Source organism: Cnephaeus nilssonii (genome assembly GCF_951640355.1).
Source record: "Cnephaeus nilssonii genome assembly, chromosome: 5".
NCBI classification, from domain to species: Eukaryota; Metazoa; Chordata; class Mammalia; order Chiroptera; family Vespertilionidae; genus Cnephaeus; species Cnephaeus nilssonii.
In genome coordinates, this window is record NC_137076.1 from 76,029,417 (window position 1) to 76,043,101 (window position 13,685).

The following is a 13,685-nucleotide window of genomic DNA, read 5'->3' on the forward strand; positions in this document are numbered from 1 at the left end:
ATGAGAACTTAGTAAGCCTCTTACTGTAACATGAAGGAACTTTGAAATAATTTGTTTTAGAATAGAGGTGGGGAACTTATAAGGCCTGTGAAATAATTTGGTCTGGCTCTGCCAAGGCATTAGAGGTGAGTTAATTGAATGTTTGACCAAATATAGCAGGCTAATTTTGTATGGTCTAAGAATGATGTTATATATATTGAAATAGCTGTTGGCAGAAAAAAGGTTCCCACCCCTGTTTTAGAATGTTAATCATTCCTTTGCCACCCATCTCAAAAATACATTATAAATTTACTATGTTGGTTTTGCGTGTAAATGTTTAATGAGAAAATAAATACTTTTTAAAAGGTAAAATTTAAGAGACCAGTCCTGGAGAAAGCAACAGGGTTTCAAATCAATACATCTCTGCTACATAATTTTTTGTGTTGCATTTTGGAAACTTTTTACCCTGGGGTTTTTCCTCCAAAATTATAATATCCCAACAATTATTTGGAAGGTATGATTAATGCTTCGCCTTAGTCATGATGATCACTGCCTTAAAAAAATTAGTTCTGTTTTTTCAGCAATTGCCTGTGGTTACCTCCAGTACAATTGTGAGATGCCGTTCATGCAGGACATACATCAACCCTTTTGTCAGCTTTCTTGATCAAAGGAGATGGAAGTGTAACTTATGTTACCAAGTCAATGATGGTATGTTTTATTTTTGAAACATTTAAAAATTTTTACTTCCATTGTAGGGAAATCAGATAATACAGATATGAAGTTAAAAAAAAATCAATATCCCTGTCTTACTTACCTATAAACATTCCATTCAGAAATAGCTTCTGATAACTTTTTTCTATGCACTTATTCTTACATATAAATAACTAGTGGCCTGGTGCACTAGTTAATTTGTGCGGCGGAGGGGCGGGGGAGTCCCTCAGCCCACCCTGCACCCTCTCCAATCTGGGACCCCACAGGGATTGGGCCTAAACCGGCAGTCAGACATCCCGCTCGCAATCCAGGACCGCTGGCTCCTAACCGCTTGCCTGCCTGCAAGCCTGCCTGATCACCTCTAACCACTCTGCCTTCTGGCCTTCTCCCAACTGCTGCACCCTGCCAGCCTGCTTGCCCCCAACAGCCCCCCCTGCTGGCCTGCTTGCCCCTGCTGCCCCCCTCCACTGGCCTGATCACCCCCAACTGCCCCCCCCACCAGCCTGCTCTCCCTCAACTGCCCACCCCTCCCGGCCTGATTGCCCCCAACTGCCCCCACCCTGCCGGCCTGCTTGCCCCCAACTGCCCCTCCCTGCCAGCCTGCTCGCCCCCAACTGCACCCCCTGCCGGCCTGCTCGCCCCCCAACTGCCCTCCCCTCCTGACCTGATTGTCCCTAACCGCCTCTGCCTCAGCCCCACCACCATGGCTTTGTCTGGAAGGACATCTGGAAGGTCTCCTGGTCTAATTAGCATATTACCCTTTTATTAGTATAGAAGAAGATTATATTCTTCTTAGGCAAAAAAAAAAAAAGTGATAGTATTACTTTGATACCACTATTTTACATTTATTATGTTGGGTATAATAATAAGTGGCATATTTTATGCTGTTATTTAAGTCTATAATTTATGAAATATTTTGATTTAGAAAATGTCCCATGCCTTTAATCTAGGGCAGTGATTTTGAAACAGTGCACCAAGACAGAGAGAGGGAAAGAATTTTTAAAACACAATACCTGACTAGTCAGGGACACTGACCTCTTTTCCCTTAGATTGTCAAATAAAAAATGACAACAGCCAACACAACAATAGCCGTCTGGTGTGAATGAATCAAAATTATAACTTTTTTTTTTTTGGTCAGATCGACAAAATATATAATATATTTTTTGGTGTGCCACATATTTTTAGTAATTAGTTCATGTGTGCCATGAGATGAAAAAGGTTGAAAATCACTGGTCTAGGGGTAAAAGAAAGTAAGTCCACAGAATAGCTGCCATTAGCTTTATTCACTGCTGTATGAAGGGAGGTGGGCAGTGCTAGAAGGTTAATTGAATGTAGTTTTCTCAGTAAATGAGAAGGAGGAGATCTCTTTCAACTGTTTCACAATTTACTTTTGAGGAATATCATCTAACCAACTACACTTTAATAGGATTCTAGAAGAAAAAGGGTATGCTGATATCCACATTGAAAATTAAGTCTCTGCTTGGAAGGAAATTTCATTAAGCATTGAGAAATAAAGGAATTTAAGATAGCTCTCAAAACCATTTAAAAAATTTTTTTATTTATTGATTAGAGAGAGAGACATTGATTTGTTGTTCTACTTACTTTATGCATTCAAGAGTAGAGGAAAGTGAGGATAGAGTAGAGCATTCTTTTTATTCAATAACTAGAGGCCCAGTGCATGATTCAATCATGCACGTGTAGGGTCCCCTACACGCTTTCGCTTTCGATCACGGGGGAGCTGGGTGCCTGTCCGCTGGTGCACCAGGCCTTTCAGAAGCCTCCGGCGCGGCGGAGGCTTCTGAAAGGCCTGGTGCCTGAGCGGACAGGCACCCAGCTCCCACACTTTTGCTTTTGATCGCTGGTGCCTGAGCAGACAGGCACCCAGCTCCCCTGCTTTTGATGGTCCGTGGCGGGACGTGAGCTCGCTGCCCCAGAGGCCCCTTCTGTGCCGCAGCACAGCCATGGCGCAGACGCTGAGCTCGAGCCGCCGCTGGCGACGCGAGCTCAGCATCCCGCCGGCCCAATCGGCCACCCCGGCCACCCTGAGTCCCGCCCCCCCCGCGCCTCCTGGCCAATCGCGGGCATAGCGAAGGTACGGTCAATTTGCATATTTGTCTATTATTAGATAGGATAATTCAGAAAATATATGTATAGTGTTTAGTACACCTTAAAATCTTATGTATATGTGCTTCAGTATATGAAATGAAATGGTAATAAAGGTTAAAGTCATTTTCATATGCAGCACAGACCATTTCATGAACTATGGCTTATCCTTTAGCTACATAAGAATTTGAATTTCTAAACAGTTAGAAGACAGCTGCAATGATAATTCATGTAGAAAATACTCTTTGAGCTCCATTGTATTGTAAGTGGTAAGCAACTGATGTTCCATAGAGGTTTTACTAATTAATGAAACTTACCATACCTTTAGACTTTAAACTTTTAAGTGTTTTTACCGTACCTTTCTAGGAGTATCCAAAGTCTGTACATATTATGTGTCAAATGTTAATAGCATTGCTAAAAAAATTATTGGCATTTAGTGAGTTTTTATCATTTTTTCAAGCTATTTTAGAAAAGCTTTAGCAAGAATGAAAATGAAGAGGATATTAGAAGACAGGGGAAGAAAAAAAATAACAGTGATTTAGTATATAAAAGTAAGACATGCAGGACCATTTAGTATATGAAGAACTTGAATGGATCTCAAAAACAAAGTGTACATCTTATCCCTTAACATTTAGTCTATATTGAAGTATTTATAAATTACTAAATAAGAAAACAGCCAAACAAAAGGTTTATTAAACTTAATCTCAGTTTTATCATTTTATTTTGTCAACTTACATAGTTCCTGAAGAATTCATGTACAACCCTTTGACCAGAGTCTATGGAGAACCTCACAGAAGACCTGAAGTTCAAAATGCTACAATTGAGTTTATGGCTCCTTCAGAATACATGGTAAGTTTTCTTTTTTTTTGTTTGTTTTGTTTTTTTGTTTTGTTTTTGTTTTTTCGGGGCTCGTCCGGGATAAGTTTTCTTTTCTTTTTTTATATAACGTATTTATCTCATAATAGTGGGATTTAAATAAAACAACATAGCATCCTTTAACAAAACGTTACAGTTTTAAATTTAGAAAAGTTATACATGTTCATTATAAAAGTAGTTAATCAGTATGTAAGGATAAGTCTGAAAAGTGTACTAGTATGTAAAGTTCCACTTCTAATTCTTGTGTGTTCATCCAGAAATTTGCAATATCATATTGGGATCATATTTACTTTTAAGTCCCTTCAATTTTTTAAATTATAAATAATGGTGTGATGAGCATCCTTTTCCAAGTACTTTTTTTGTTGTTGTTTATTAATCCTCACTCAAGGAGTTAGGCTATTTTTTCCATTGATTTTTGAGAGGGAGTGGAAGAGAGGGGAGAGAGAAACAGAGAGAGATAGAGACAGACAGTGACATCGATAGACATAGATTGGTTGCCTCTCAAATGCAGTCGGAGCTGGGTATGGAACCTGCAACCCAGAAACGTGCCCTTGACCAGGAATCGAACCTGCAGCCCTTTGGTGAGTGGGAAGGTTTGCAGGTTCGAGTCTGGTCAAGAGCAAGTACCTGGGTTGCAGGCTCGATCCCCAGCCCTGATCAGGGCTCGTGTGGTAGGCAATCAATGTGTCTCTCACATAGATGCCTCTCTCTCTCTCTCTCTCTCTCTCTCTCTCTCTCTCTCTCTCCCCCTCCCTCCCTCCCTCCCTCCCTTTCTTTCCCCCTTCCAATTCCTCCTCTCTCCCACCCTTCCACTCTCTGTAAAAAAATCAGTGGAAAAAATATCTTCCAGTGCAGATTAAAGAATGTATGAATGGTTACTTGGTAGTAGCTGTCCCTTTGTTGAATTAAAAGCAAAAAGTGCAGAAGCATTTGTTCTTTTTAATTGGCCTTCCTGGGTTTCTTTTGTTTTATCTCCCAGGTTTTACAAAAATGGCTTTCTTTAAATTTGGAATTTGCCTATAGCAAGAGGTTTTGCTTCTTCCCGACTTACCTCTTGGGACAACAGATTCTGTAATTCAGCAAGTGATATATACAAAAAACAAACACCCACACACAAAAGTTAGTACACTATATGCGCCAGTTCTGATTGTGGTTGCTGCTTTTTATTGAATTGAAAACAGATCTTTGAATTGGGAAGTTTAAAAATGTAGTCGTACATTTTTGTGAAACTTGGCTGAAATGTGATTGTTAAATAACCAGCTCAGGCAACTTAACTTGTCACTTTCAGAACTGTAATTCCTCCTAAATTGTGAAATATAATGCACATATGGAAAAATCTATAAAACAAAAATATATAGTATGCCAAATAATTATAAATGCAGTGTTAGCATCACCCAGGTCGAGAAATTGAATGTTGCTAATATCCCCAGAAGCCCTTCTGATCACATTTTCTCTCCTTCCCGTCCTGGAGAAAACAGTCTTCTGATTAATGGCAATCACGTCCTCATTTTTTCCCTTAAGTATCCATCTGAAAACAGTATAGTATAGTTTTGCCTGTTTTTTTTTTGTTGTTGTTGTTTTGTTTTGTTTTTTTAATATATTTTTTTATTGATTTCAGAGAGGAAGGGAGGAGAGAGAGATAGAAACATCAATGATGAGAGAGAATCATTGATCGGCTGCCTCCTGCACACCCCCCACTGGGGATCAAGCCCACAACCCAAGCATGTGCCCTTGGCCGGAATCGAACCTGGGACCCTTCAGTCCGCAGGCTGACGCTCTATCCACTGAGCCAAGCTGGCTAGGGCTTGCCTGTTTTTTAAACTTGTATTCTTTCTACATTATTTTTTAATCCGTTGTTTATTATAGTCTTCATTTAATTTATAAATAATGCTTATTTTATTGTTTTGCTGTATGTGGACAGGACAAATGATAAATTTAAATTTAATCCTATTAAATGTATTTAATGAGTTTTTTTTTTTTTTTTTTTTTTTTCAGTTACGACCACCTCAACCTCCAGTGTACCTCTTTGTGTTTGATGTGTCTCACAATGCAATTGAAACTGGATACTTGAATTCAGTTTGCCAGAGTTTGTTAGACAATCTGGATTTGTAAGTATCTTAATTCAGCTTCAGTTGGAAACTAATAGTGTTTACAAAATGGATAGTTTTAAAATACAAAAAAAAAAGCAATGTAATATTCTAAAAGCCTACTTAAGTCAGTTGTGAACTTTAGGCCTTGCTTTCTCCAAAATTCTATTTTTACTTTTTTTTTTAATATATATTTTATTGATTTTTTACAGAGAGGAAGGGAGAGCGGGAGAGAGTCAGAAACATCGATGAGAGAGAAACATCGATCAGCTGCCTCCTGCACACCCCCCACCGGGGATGTGCCCGCAACCAAGGTACATGCCCTTGACCGGAATCGAACCTGAGACCCTTCAGTCCGCAGGCTGACACTATCCACTGAGCCAAACCGGTCAGGGCTCTATTTTAACTTTTTATTTTAGAAAAATTTTAAACATAGAGTAAATAGAAAGAATTTAATGAACTTCCAAATATCCATTCCTCCTCCCTCAACTTTAACATTTTTAGCATTCAGCTATTCTTTTTTTTCCCTTAAATCTTATAGAGGAAGGGAAACAAGGAGAGAAAGAGAGGGGGGGGGGGGGCGGGGAGAAAGAAACATCAATTGGTTGCCTCCTTCACTAGCTCTGGCCATGGATTGAACCCAAAATCTGGGTATGTGCCTTGATTGGAAATTGAACCCACCACCTTTTGGTGTACAGAAAACGTTACCACCAACTGAGCCACACCGGCCAGGACATAATTCAGCTGTTTTGCTTTATGTAATCACACAAACATACCTCCCCCTTGAGTACTTCAGTGTAAATCTCAATCAGCATATCATCTTACCTATAAATACTTGGAATTATTTTTAGCTCTAATTAAAATAGGAGTGTTACACCAAACAAAATTAGCAATGATTTTATAATATCAACTAATACCCAGTTCAGTTTTTGTTCTGATTGTTTCAAAAATGCTTCTTTACTGTAGGTTTGTTGGAATAAGAACCTAAACTATTTTTACACATTGCATTTGGCTTTTATGTCTCATAAGTCTCTTAAAATATCTGTACTTTACTTTTTATTTATTTAAAAATATCTGTATTTTTTTTCCTCTCTCTCTCTCTCTCTCTCTCTCTCTCTCTCTCTCTCTCTCTCTCTCTTTAAACATCTGTACTTTAAATGGTGTTTAGTTACTTAGGGTAACCTATAAAAGTTTGTGTGACCTTTTAGTATAATGCATTATAGTGTTCTTGTGTTCTATGGAAGAATATGGAAAACCAAATCTCATCAGAAACAGATTAACTCCCTTACCTTGATGATAAGGGGCATCCTTGTTCTTGCCAGCATTTGTACTTTTAATGTTATAAGGATTGTCTGTTGAGGAAGAGTCCACTGATTCACCCAAACATGGGTAAAATTTTTAACAGCTATGCAGTATCTAAATTTATATTAAATTTTAGAGTTGGTATATAGTAATTTTATAATATATTTTATAAATTAAAATATTCTACAAAGTTTTGTTTATACTTTCCAGTATTTTTATATGCCATTTTCCAAGTGATTATATAATTTTATATAGGTGTAATGAGTTTTGAATTGCTGTATTATTACTGGGTTTTCTTGATTGTTTGGTTACGTGTAGTGTTTTTCACTTTGAGTAGGGTATGTTTTTATGGTGATTAAACATTGGATGGGTTAAACGTTTATGTTAGGACAAATTCCATAATATGAAAGTAGATATTTTTATGTAACTCTTATTGGATATTCAATATATATGTATGTGAATATGAGAAAACTTGATAAAATACTCTTCTAAATTTACTTTTAGGCTTCCTGGCAACACTAGGACAAAAATTGGCTTCATAACATTTGATAGTACAATCCACTTCTACAGTCTTCAAGAAGGTCTCTCTCAACCTCAGATGCTAATAGTTTCAGATATTGAAGGTACATATACACTTGAAATTATTCAACTATCTTAGTCATTTGTAGCTTTAGAAATATTTCATGACTATTTGATAAATTAAGAGTGTATGGTATAATTCTATATTGAGGAAAACCTTGAGTATAATATCATAAGATTGTTGGAATTGTAAGAGTCCTTCAGTTCAATCCCTCATTTAATAGAAGGAGGAATCGGTTATGGAGGTAAAGTGCTTTATAAACAAGGCAACACATTTATTCAAAAAGTATTTGAGGAGAGACATATAGACCAATAGATAACCCAGAAATTATATAGAAATTATATAATAGAATAGAGAACCCGGAAATAAACGATCACATATGTATGGGTTTTGATTTTTTTATATAAGGATGCTAAAAACATTCAATGGAGAAAGACAATCTTCTTTTTTTTTAAAAAAAAATGTTTTTAGAGAGAAAAAGGGAAAGGGAGAGAAAGAAACATCAATTGGCTGCCTCCTATACGCCCCCGCACTGGGGATTTAGCCGCAAGTTGTCCATGTGCCCTGACTGGGAATTGAACCAGCAACCTTTTGGAGCATGGGATGGCACTCAATGAACTGAGCCACACCAGCCAGGGCAGAAAAGACAGTCTTTTCAACAAATAGTTCTGGGAATACTGAACATGCAAATTAATGAAGTTGGACCCTTACCTTAAACCAGATAAAATTAACTCAATGGATGAAAGAGCCAAACTTAAGAACTAAAACTATAAAATATAAAACTCTTAGAAGAAAACATAGGGGAAAATCTTCATGACATTGGAGTTGACAGTGATTTCCTGGATATGACACCGAAAGCAAAGACACCAAGAAAGAAAAAATAATAAAACGGACTTTTTCAATATTAAAACTATTGTATATCAAAGAAGACTACCAAGAGAGTAAAAAGTCAACTCACAATAAAAAAGGCAACTCACAGAATGGGATAAAATATATACAAATCATACTAGTATATCTAAGAAAGGATTAATATTCAGAACATCTAAAGAACTACTCAGCAACAAAATAACATCAAAAATAGGCAACTAGCTTGAATAGATATTTCTCTAAAGAATATATACAATGACCAATAATGAAATAATAACAAAATACCTAATGTTATTAGTCATTAGAGAAATGCAAATCAAAAACCACAATGAGATACCATTTCATGGTATGGCTATCATCCAAAAACGGAAAACAACAAATATTGGCAGGGATGTGGAAACATTGGAACTGTTGTGCATTGTTGGTGGGACTGATGGTGCAGCCACTATGGAAAACAGTATGGAGAGTCCTCAAAAAATTAAAACCAGAGCTGCCATTTGACCCAGCAATTCTACTTCTGGATACTTATCTGAAGAAAACAAAAACACTAGTTCAAAAAGATACATGTTCCCCTATGTTCATTGCATCAATACTTACAATAGCAGGATATGGGAAGCAACCTAGGTGTCCATCAATAGATGAATGGATAAAGATGTAATGTGTGCATGTGTGTGTGTGTATATACATACAATGAAATATTACTCATCAGTAAAAAAAGAATGAAATCTTCCTATCTGCAACAACATGGATGAACCGTGAGGGTATTATGCTAAGTGAAATAAGTCAGATAGAAATAGATGCATAGGTGTAGAGAACAAGCTGATGGTTGCCAAATGGGAGGAGGTGGGGAATGGGTGAAATAAAATAAATATATATAATAAATAAAAAGTTAAAATAAAAATGGTACAGTGCTATTAAAAATAGTTTAGCAGTTCCTGTAAAAGTTTAACACATTGTGATCTAATCTACTTTCCTGTATATACCTAAAAGAATTGAAAGCAGATACTCATAACAAATACTTGTATGCCATTGTTCATAGCACCATTATTTTTTAAATATATTTTTTATTGATTTCAGAGAGGGAGAGAGAGATAGACACACCAATGATGAGAGAGAATCATCAGTTGGCTGCCTCTTGCACTGACTCTACTGGGGATCGAGCCCACAACTGAGGCATGTGTCCTGACCAGGAATTGGACCTCCTTGACATCCTAGTTCATATATTGGCGCTCAACCACTGAGCCATGCCGGCTGGGCATAGCAACATTATTTACCAAGGCCAAAAGGTGGAAACCACCCATCAACACATGAATGGGTAAACAATATATATATATATAATGGAATGTTATTTATTCATCCTCAAGAATGAAATTCTTTTTTTTTTTTTTTATGATCATTTAAAAGAATTGATCATAGAGAGAGGAAGGGAGAGAGAGGGAAAGAAACATCAATTGGTTGCCTCCTGCACTTGCCCTTACTAGGGATTGAACCCGCAGCCTTTTGATGTATGGGACAATGCCCCAACCAACTGAGTCACACTGGCCAGGGCAAGAATGAAATTCTGATTTATGCTACATACATGGATAACCTTGAAAACACTATACAAAGTGAAATAAGCCAGACACAAGAACAAATATTGTATAATTCCACTTATGTGAGGTACTAAGAACAGGCAAATTCACAGAGATTGAAAGTAGAATACAGATTACCAAGGGCTGGGGAGGAAAGAAGAATAGGGAGTTATTATTTAACTAGAGGCCTGGTGCACGGATTCGTGCATCGGTGGGGTCCCTCAGCCTGTCCTGCACCCTCTCGCTATCCGTGACCCCTCGGGGGATGTCAGACTGCTGGGTATTGGCCCGATCTTTGGCAGTCCAACATCCCCCCCCCCCTCCCCAAGGGATGTAGCAGTGCCCAAGCAGCAGGCAGCTGGGGAGGAGCCCCAGCCAGGGCCAGGCACAGCTCTGCTGCTGCTCATCCCAGCCCCGCTACACCTGCCACTGCCGCCACTGCTTGGTAGCACTGCCGCAAAGGTGGGAGAGGCTCCCGCCACCACAGCTGCACTTGCCAGCCGCGAGCCCGGCTTCTGGCTGAGTGGCACTCCCCCTATGGGAGCGCACTGACCACCAGGGGGCAACTCCTGCATTGAGCGTCTGCCCCCTGGTGGTCACTGCATGTCATAGCGACCGGTCGTTTGGTCATAATGGTCACTTAGGCTTTTATATGTGTAGATGGGTATAGGGTTTCTGTTTGGGGTGTTGAAAACTTTTGAAAATATAACAGTGATGGTTACAAAACACTGTGAATGTCTTTAATACCACTGAATTGTACACTTAAAATGGCAAGATGATACATTTGTTATATAATGTATGTTTTACCACAATTTAAAAAGTTAACTCAAAAATTAACTTAAGTGTGAGACTAAAACTGTTAGATGGAAATATAGAAATAGAAATAAGTTTTTGTGACCTTGGATTAGGCAGTGATTTCTTAAGATATAACACCAAAAACACAAACAATAAAAACATAGATAAGTTAGACTTCTTCAAAATTAAAAACTTTTGTGTTAAATTCAAAGGACACCATCAAGAAAGTGAACTGAACCCTAGCTGGTTTGGCTCAGTGGATAGAGTGTCAGCCTGCGGACCAAAAGGTCCTGGGTTTGATTGCGGGAGGCAACCAATCGATGTGTTTCTCTCACATCAGTGTTTCTCTCTTTCTTTTCCTCTCACTACCACTCTCTCTAAAAGATCAATGGAAAAATATCCTCGGGTGAGGATTAACAAAAAAAAGTGAACTGAGAATCAATAGAATGAAAGAAAATATTAGAATGAAAGAAAATATTTGTAAATCATACGTCTGATCAGGGAATTACATCTAAATTATGTTAAGAACTACAACTTAACAATAAAAAGACAAACTAATTAAAAATTGGTGCCCTGACCGGTTTGGCTCAGTGGATAGAGCGTCAGCCTTCAGGCTGAGGGGTCCCAGGTTCGATTCCGGTCAAGGGCATGTACATTGGTTGCGGGCACATCCCCAGTGGGAGGTGTGCAGGAGGCAGCTGATCGATGTTTCTCTCTCATCGATGTTTCTAACTCTCTGTCCCTCTCCCTTCCTCTCTGTAAAAAATCAATAAAATATATTTTTTAAAAAAATAAAATAAAATAAAAATTGGGTGAAGGAATTAAATAAACATCTCTATTCACACAATAGTCAGTATTCTTTATATACAGTTGACCATTAAGTACTTGAGTTACCAGGGAAATACAAATGAAAACTGCCAGATGCCACCTCACATCAGTTAACAAATTTTTAGAATCAGTTTTCATCTCTGAAAATGTCTGTGAATGCACTATGAGTATTGGTTTTGGGGTTACAAGTAAATTTTAGTGAGTAGGCAAATTCACAAGTAAGGAATCCATGAACAATGTGGATTGAATGTACCTCTTTAAAGGGCAGTAATTGAGTAGAGCTCACTTCTGTTTTGGTTCTAAATGTTCACAACAGATCACTACCTAATCTGTTCACCCAGATACTTTTTTAGCATAAAGTAAAATCTAAACAGGTAATTCTCATGGTGGGCCAAGTTGTGAATTTACTGTTGTGTTCCAGCCTCTCAATTTTATACTTGACCTGATAAATGGAATATCCCTTGCTGGATGTCACATAGAAGAAGAAGGAAAAAAGAAAGGACTTCTGGGCAAGATGGCAGCATAGGTAAACTCAGTACTCCATTCCTCCTATAACCACATCAAAATTACAACTAAACAACAACAACCATCATCCAGAACTACCTGAACTCTGGCTAAATGGAAGTCTTACAAATAGGGAATTTAAGAAGAAGGCATATTGAGACCTGGTAGGAGGGGCTGAGAAACAGAAGGGGCTGGTCCTAAACTCACAGGTGGTGGAAAAAATTGGGAGGGACATCGAGCCTGCAGAGGTCCCCACTGAGGAGCAGGGGGTCACCAGCCCAGGGTTGCAGTACCAGGAAGAGAAGTCTTCATAACTCCTGGTTGTGAAAAACAGCGGGGATTGAGGATGAGGGAGACGGAAGGCTATTGGAGTCTTGGGCAGTTCCTTTTAAAGGGCCTGCACACTGACTTGCTCAGATTCACTCCCTCTGAGCTCCAGGACTGGGGCAGCAGCTTGAAAGGCACCAGAGAACATATGGGGAGGAACTGAATTGTCCAGCCTCAGGGCAAGAACTGGGGTGGGGGCAACTGTCTCCCAGACGTAAGTGCTAGCAGAGGCCATTGGTCTTTTTTTTTTTTTTTTGACATTTTTTTTTTATTGAGGTATTATATGTGTTCATATCTTACCATTGCCCCCACCCCACACCCCACACCCCCATTGGTCTTTTGATGAGCCCACCCCCCCCACACACAGAGCCAGAGGCAGGCTTCACATCTAAGACTCCATCAACCTGGCTCACACTGTTTGCCCTGCCCTGGTGATTCCCTGAGGTCCCGCCTCACTCATCTTTCAGCCTGTTCCATAGGATTGGCCTGTCTTGGATCATGCTTCAGATTTTCCTAAAATTAAGCATACACTAACTGAAATGAAGAATAATTTACAGGGAATCAACAGTAGACAAAGCCGAGAATCAAATCAGTGATTTGGAATATACAAAGAACAGAAAGAAAAAGAAATTTTTAAAATGAGGATAGTATAAGGAGCCTCTGAGACAACTTCAAGTATATTAATGTTTTCACATCATGGGAGTGCCAGAAGAAGAGAGCAAGAAACTGAAAACCTATTTGAAAAATTTATCACAGAAAACTTCCCTAACCTGGAGAAGGAAATAGACATGCAAGTCCAGGGGAAGTACAGAGCCCCAAACAAGATGAACGCAAAGAGGCCCACACCAAGATACATCATAATTAAAATGTAGAAGGTTAAAGACAGAGAATCTTAAAAGCAGCAAGAGAAAGGCAATTAGTTACCTACAAAGAAGCTCCCATAAGATTGTCAGCTAATTTCAACAGAAACTTTACAGACCAGAAGGGATTGGCACAAAGTATTTAAAGTGATGAAAAGCAAGATTATTCTCCCCAGCAAAACTGTAATTTAGGCCCTAACCGGTTTGGCTCAGTGGATAGAGCGTCGGCCTTCGGACTCAAGGGTCCCAAGTTCGATTCCGGTCAAGGGCATGTACCTTGGTTGTGGGCACATCC

The 13,685-nt window shown here is 38.8% G+C and overlaps 1 protein-coding gene across 2 annotated transcripts in view; it reads left to right on the top strand.

The window, feature by feature from the left end:
• SEC24A (SEC24 homolog A, COPII coat complex component) overlaps window positions 1-13,685 on the top strand; it is a 65,601-nt gene that overhangs the window by 24,729 nt on the left and 27,187 nt on the right. For both annotated transcript variants that reach the window (XM_079772654.1, XM_079772655.1), the window contains exons 8-11: window positions 561-687; window positions 3,533-3,642; window positions 5,665-5,777; window positions 7,563-7,681. In XM_079772654.1, coding sequence (XP_079628780.1) covers window positions 561-687; window positions 3,533-3,642; window positions 5,665-5,777; window positions 7,563-7,681 — 469 coding nt within the window. The remainder of the gene's footprint in view (window positions 1-560; window positions 688-3,532; window positions 3,643-5,664; window positions 5,778-7,562; window positions 7,682-13,685) is intronic.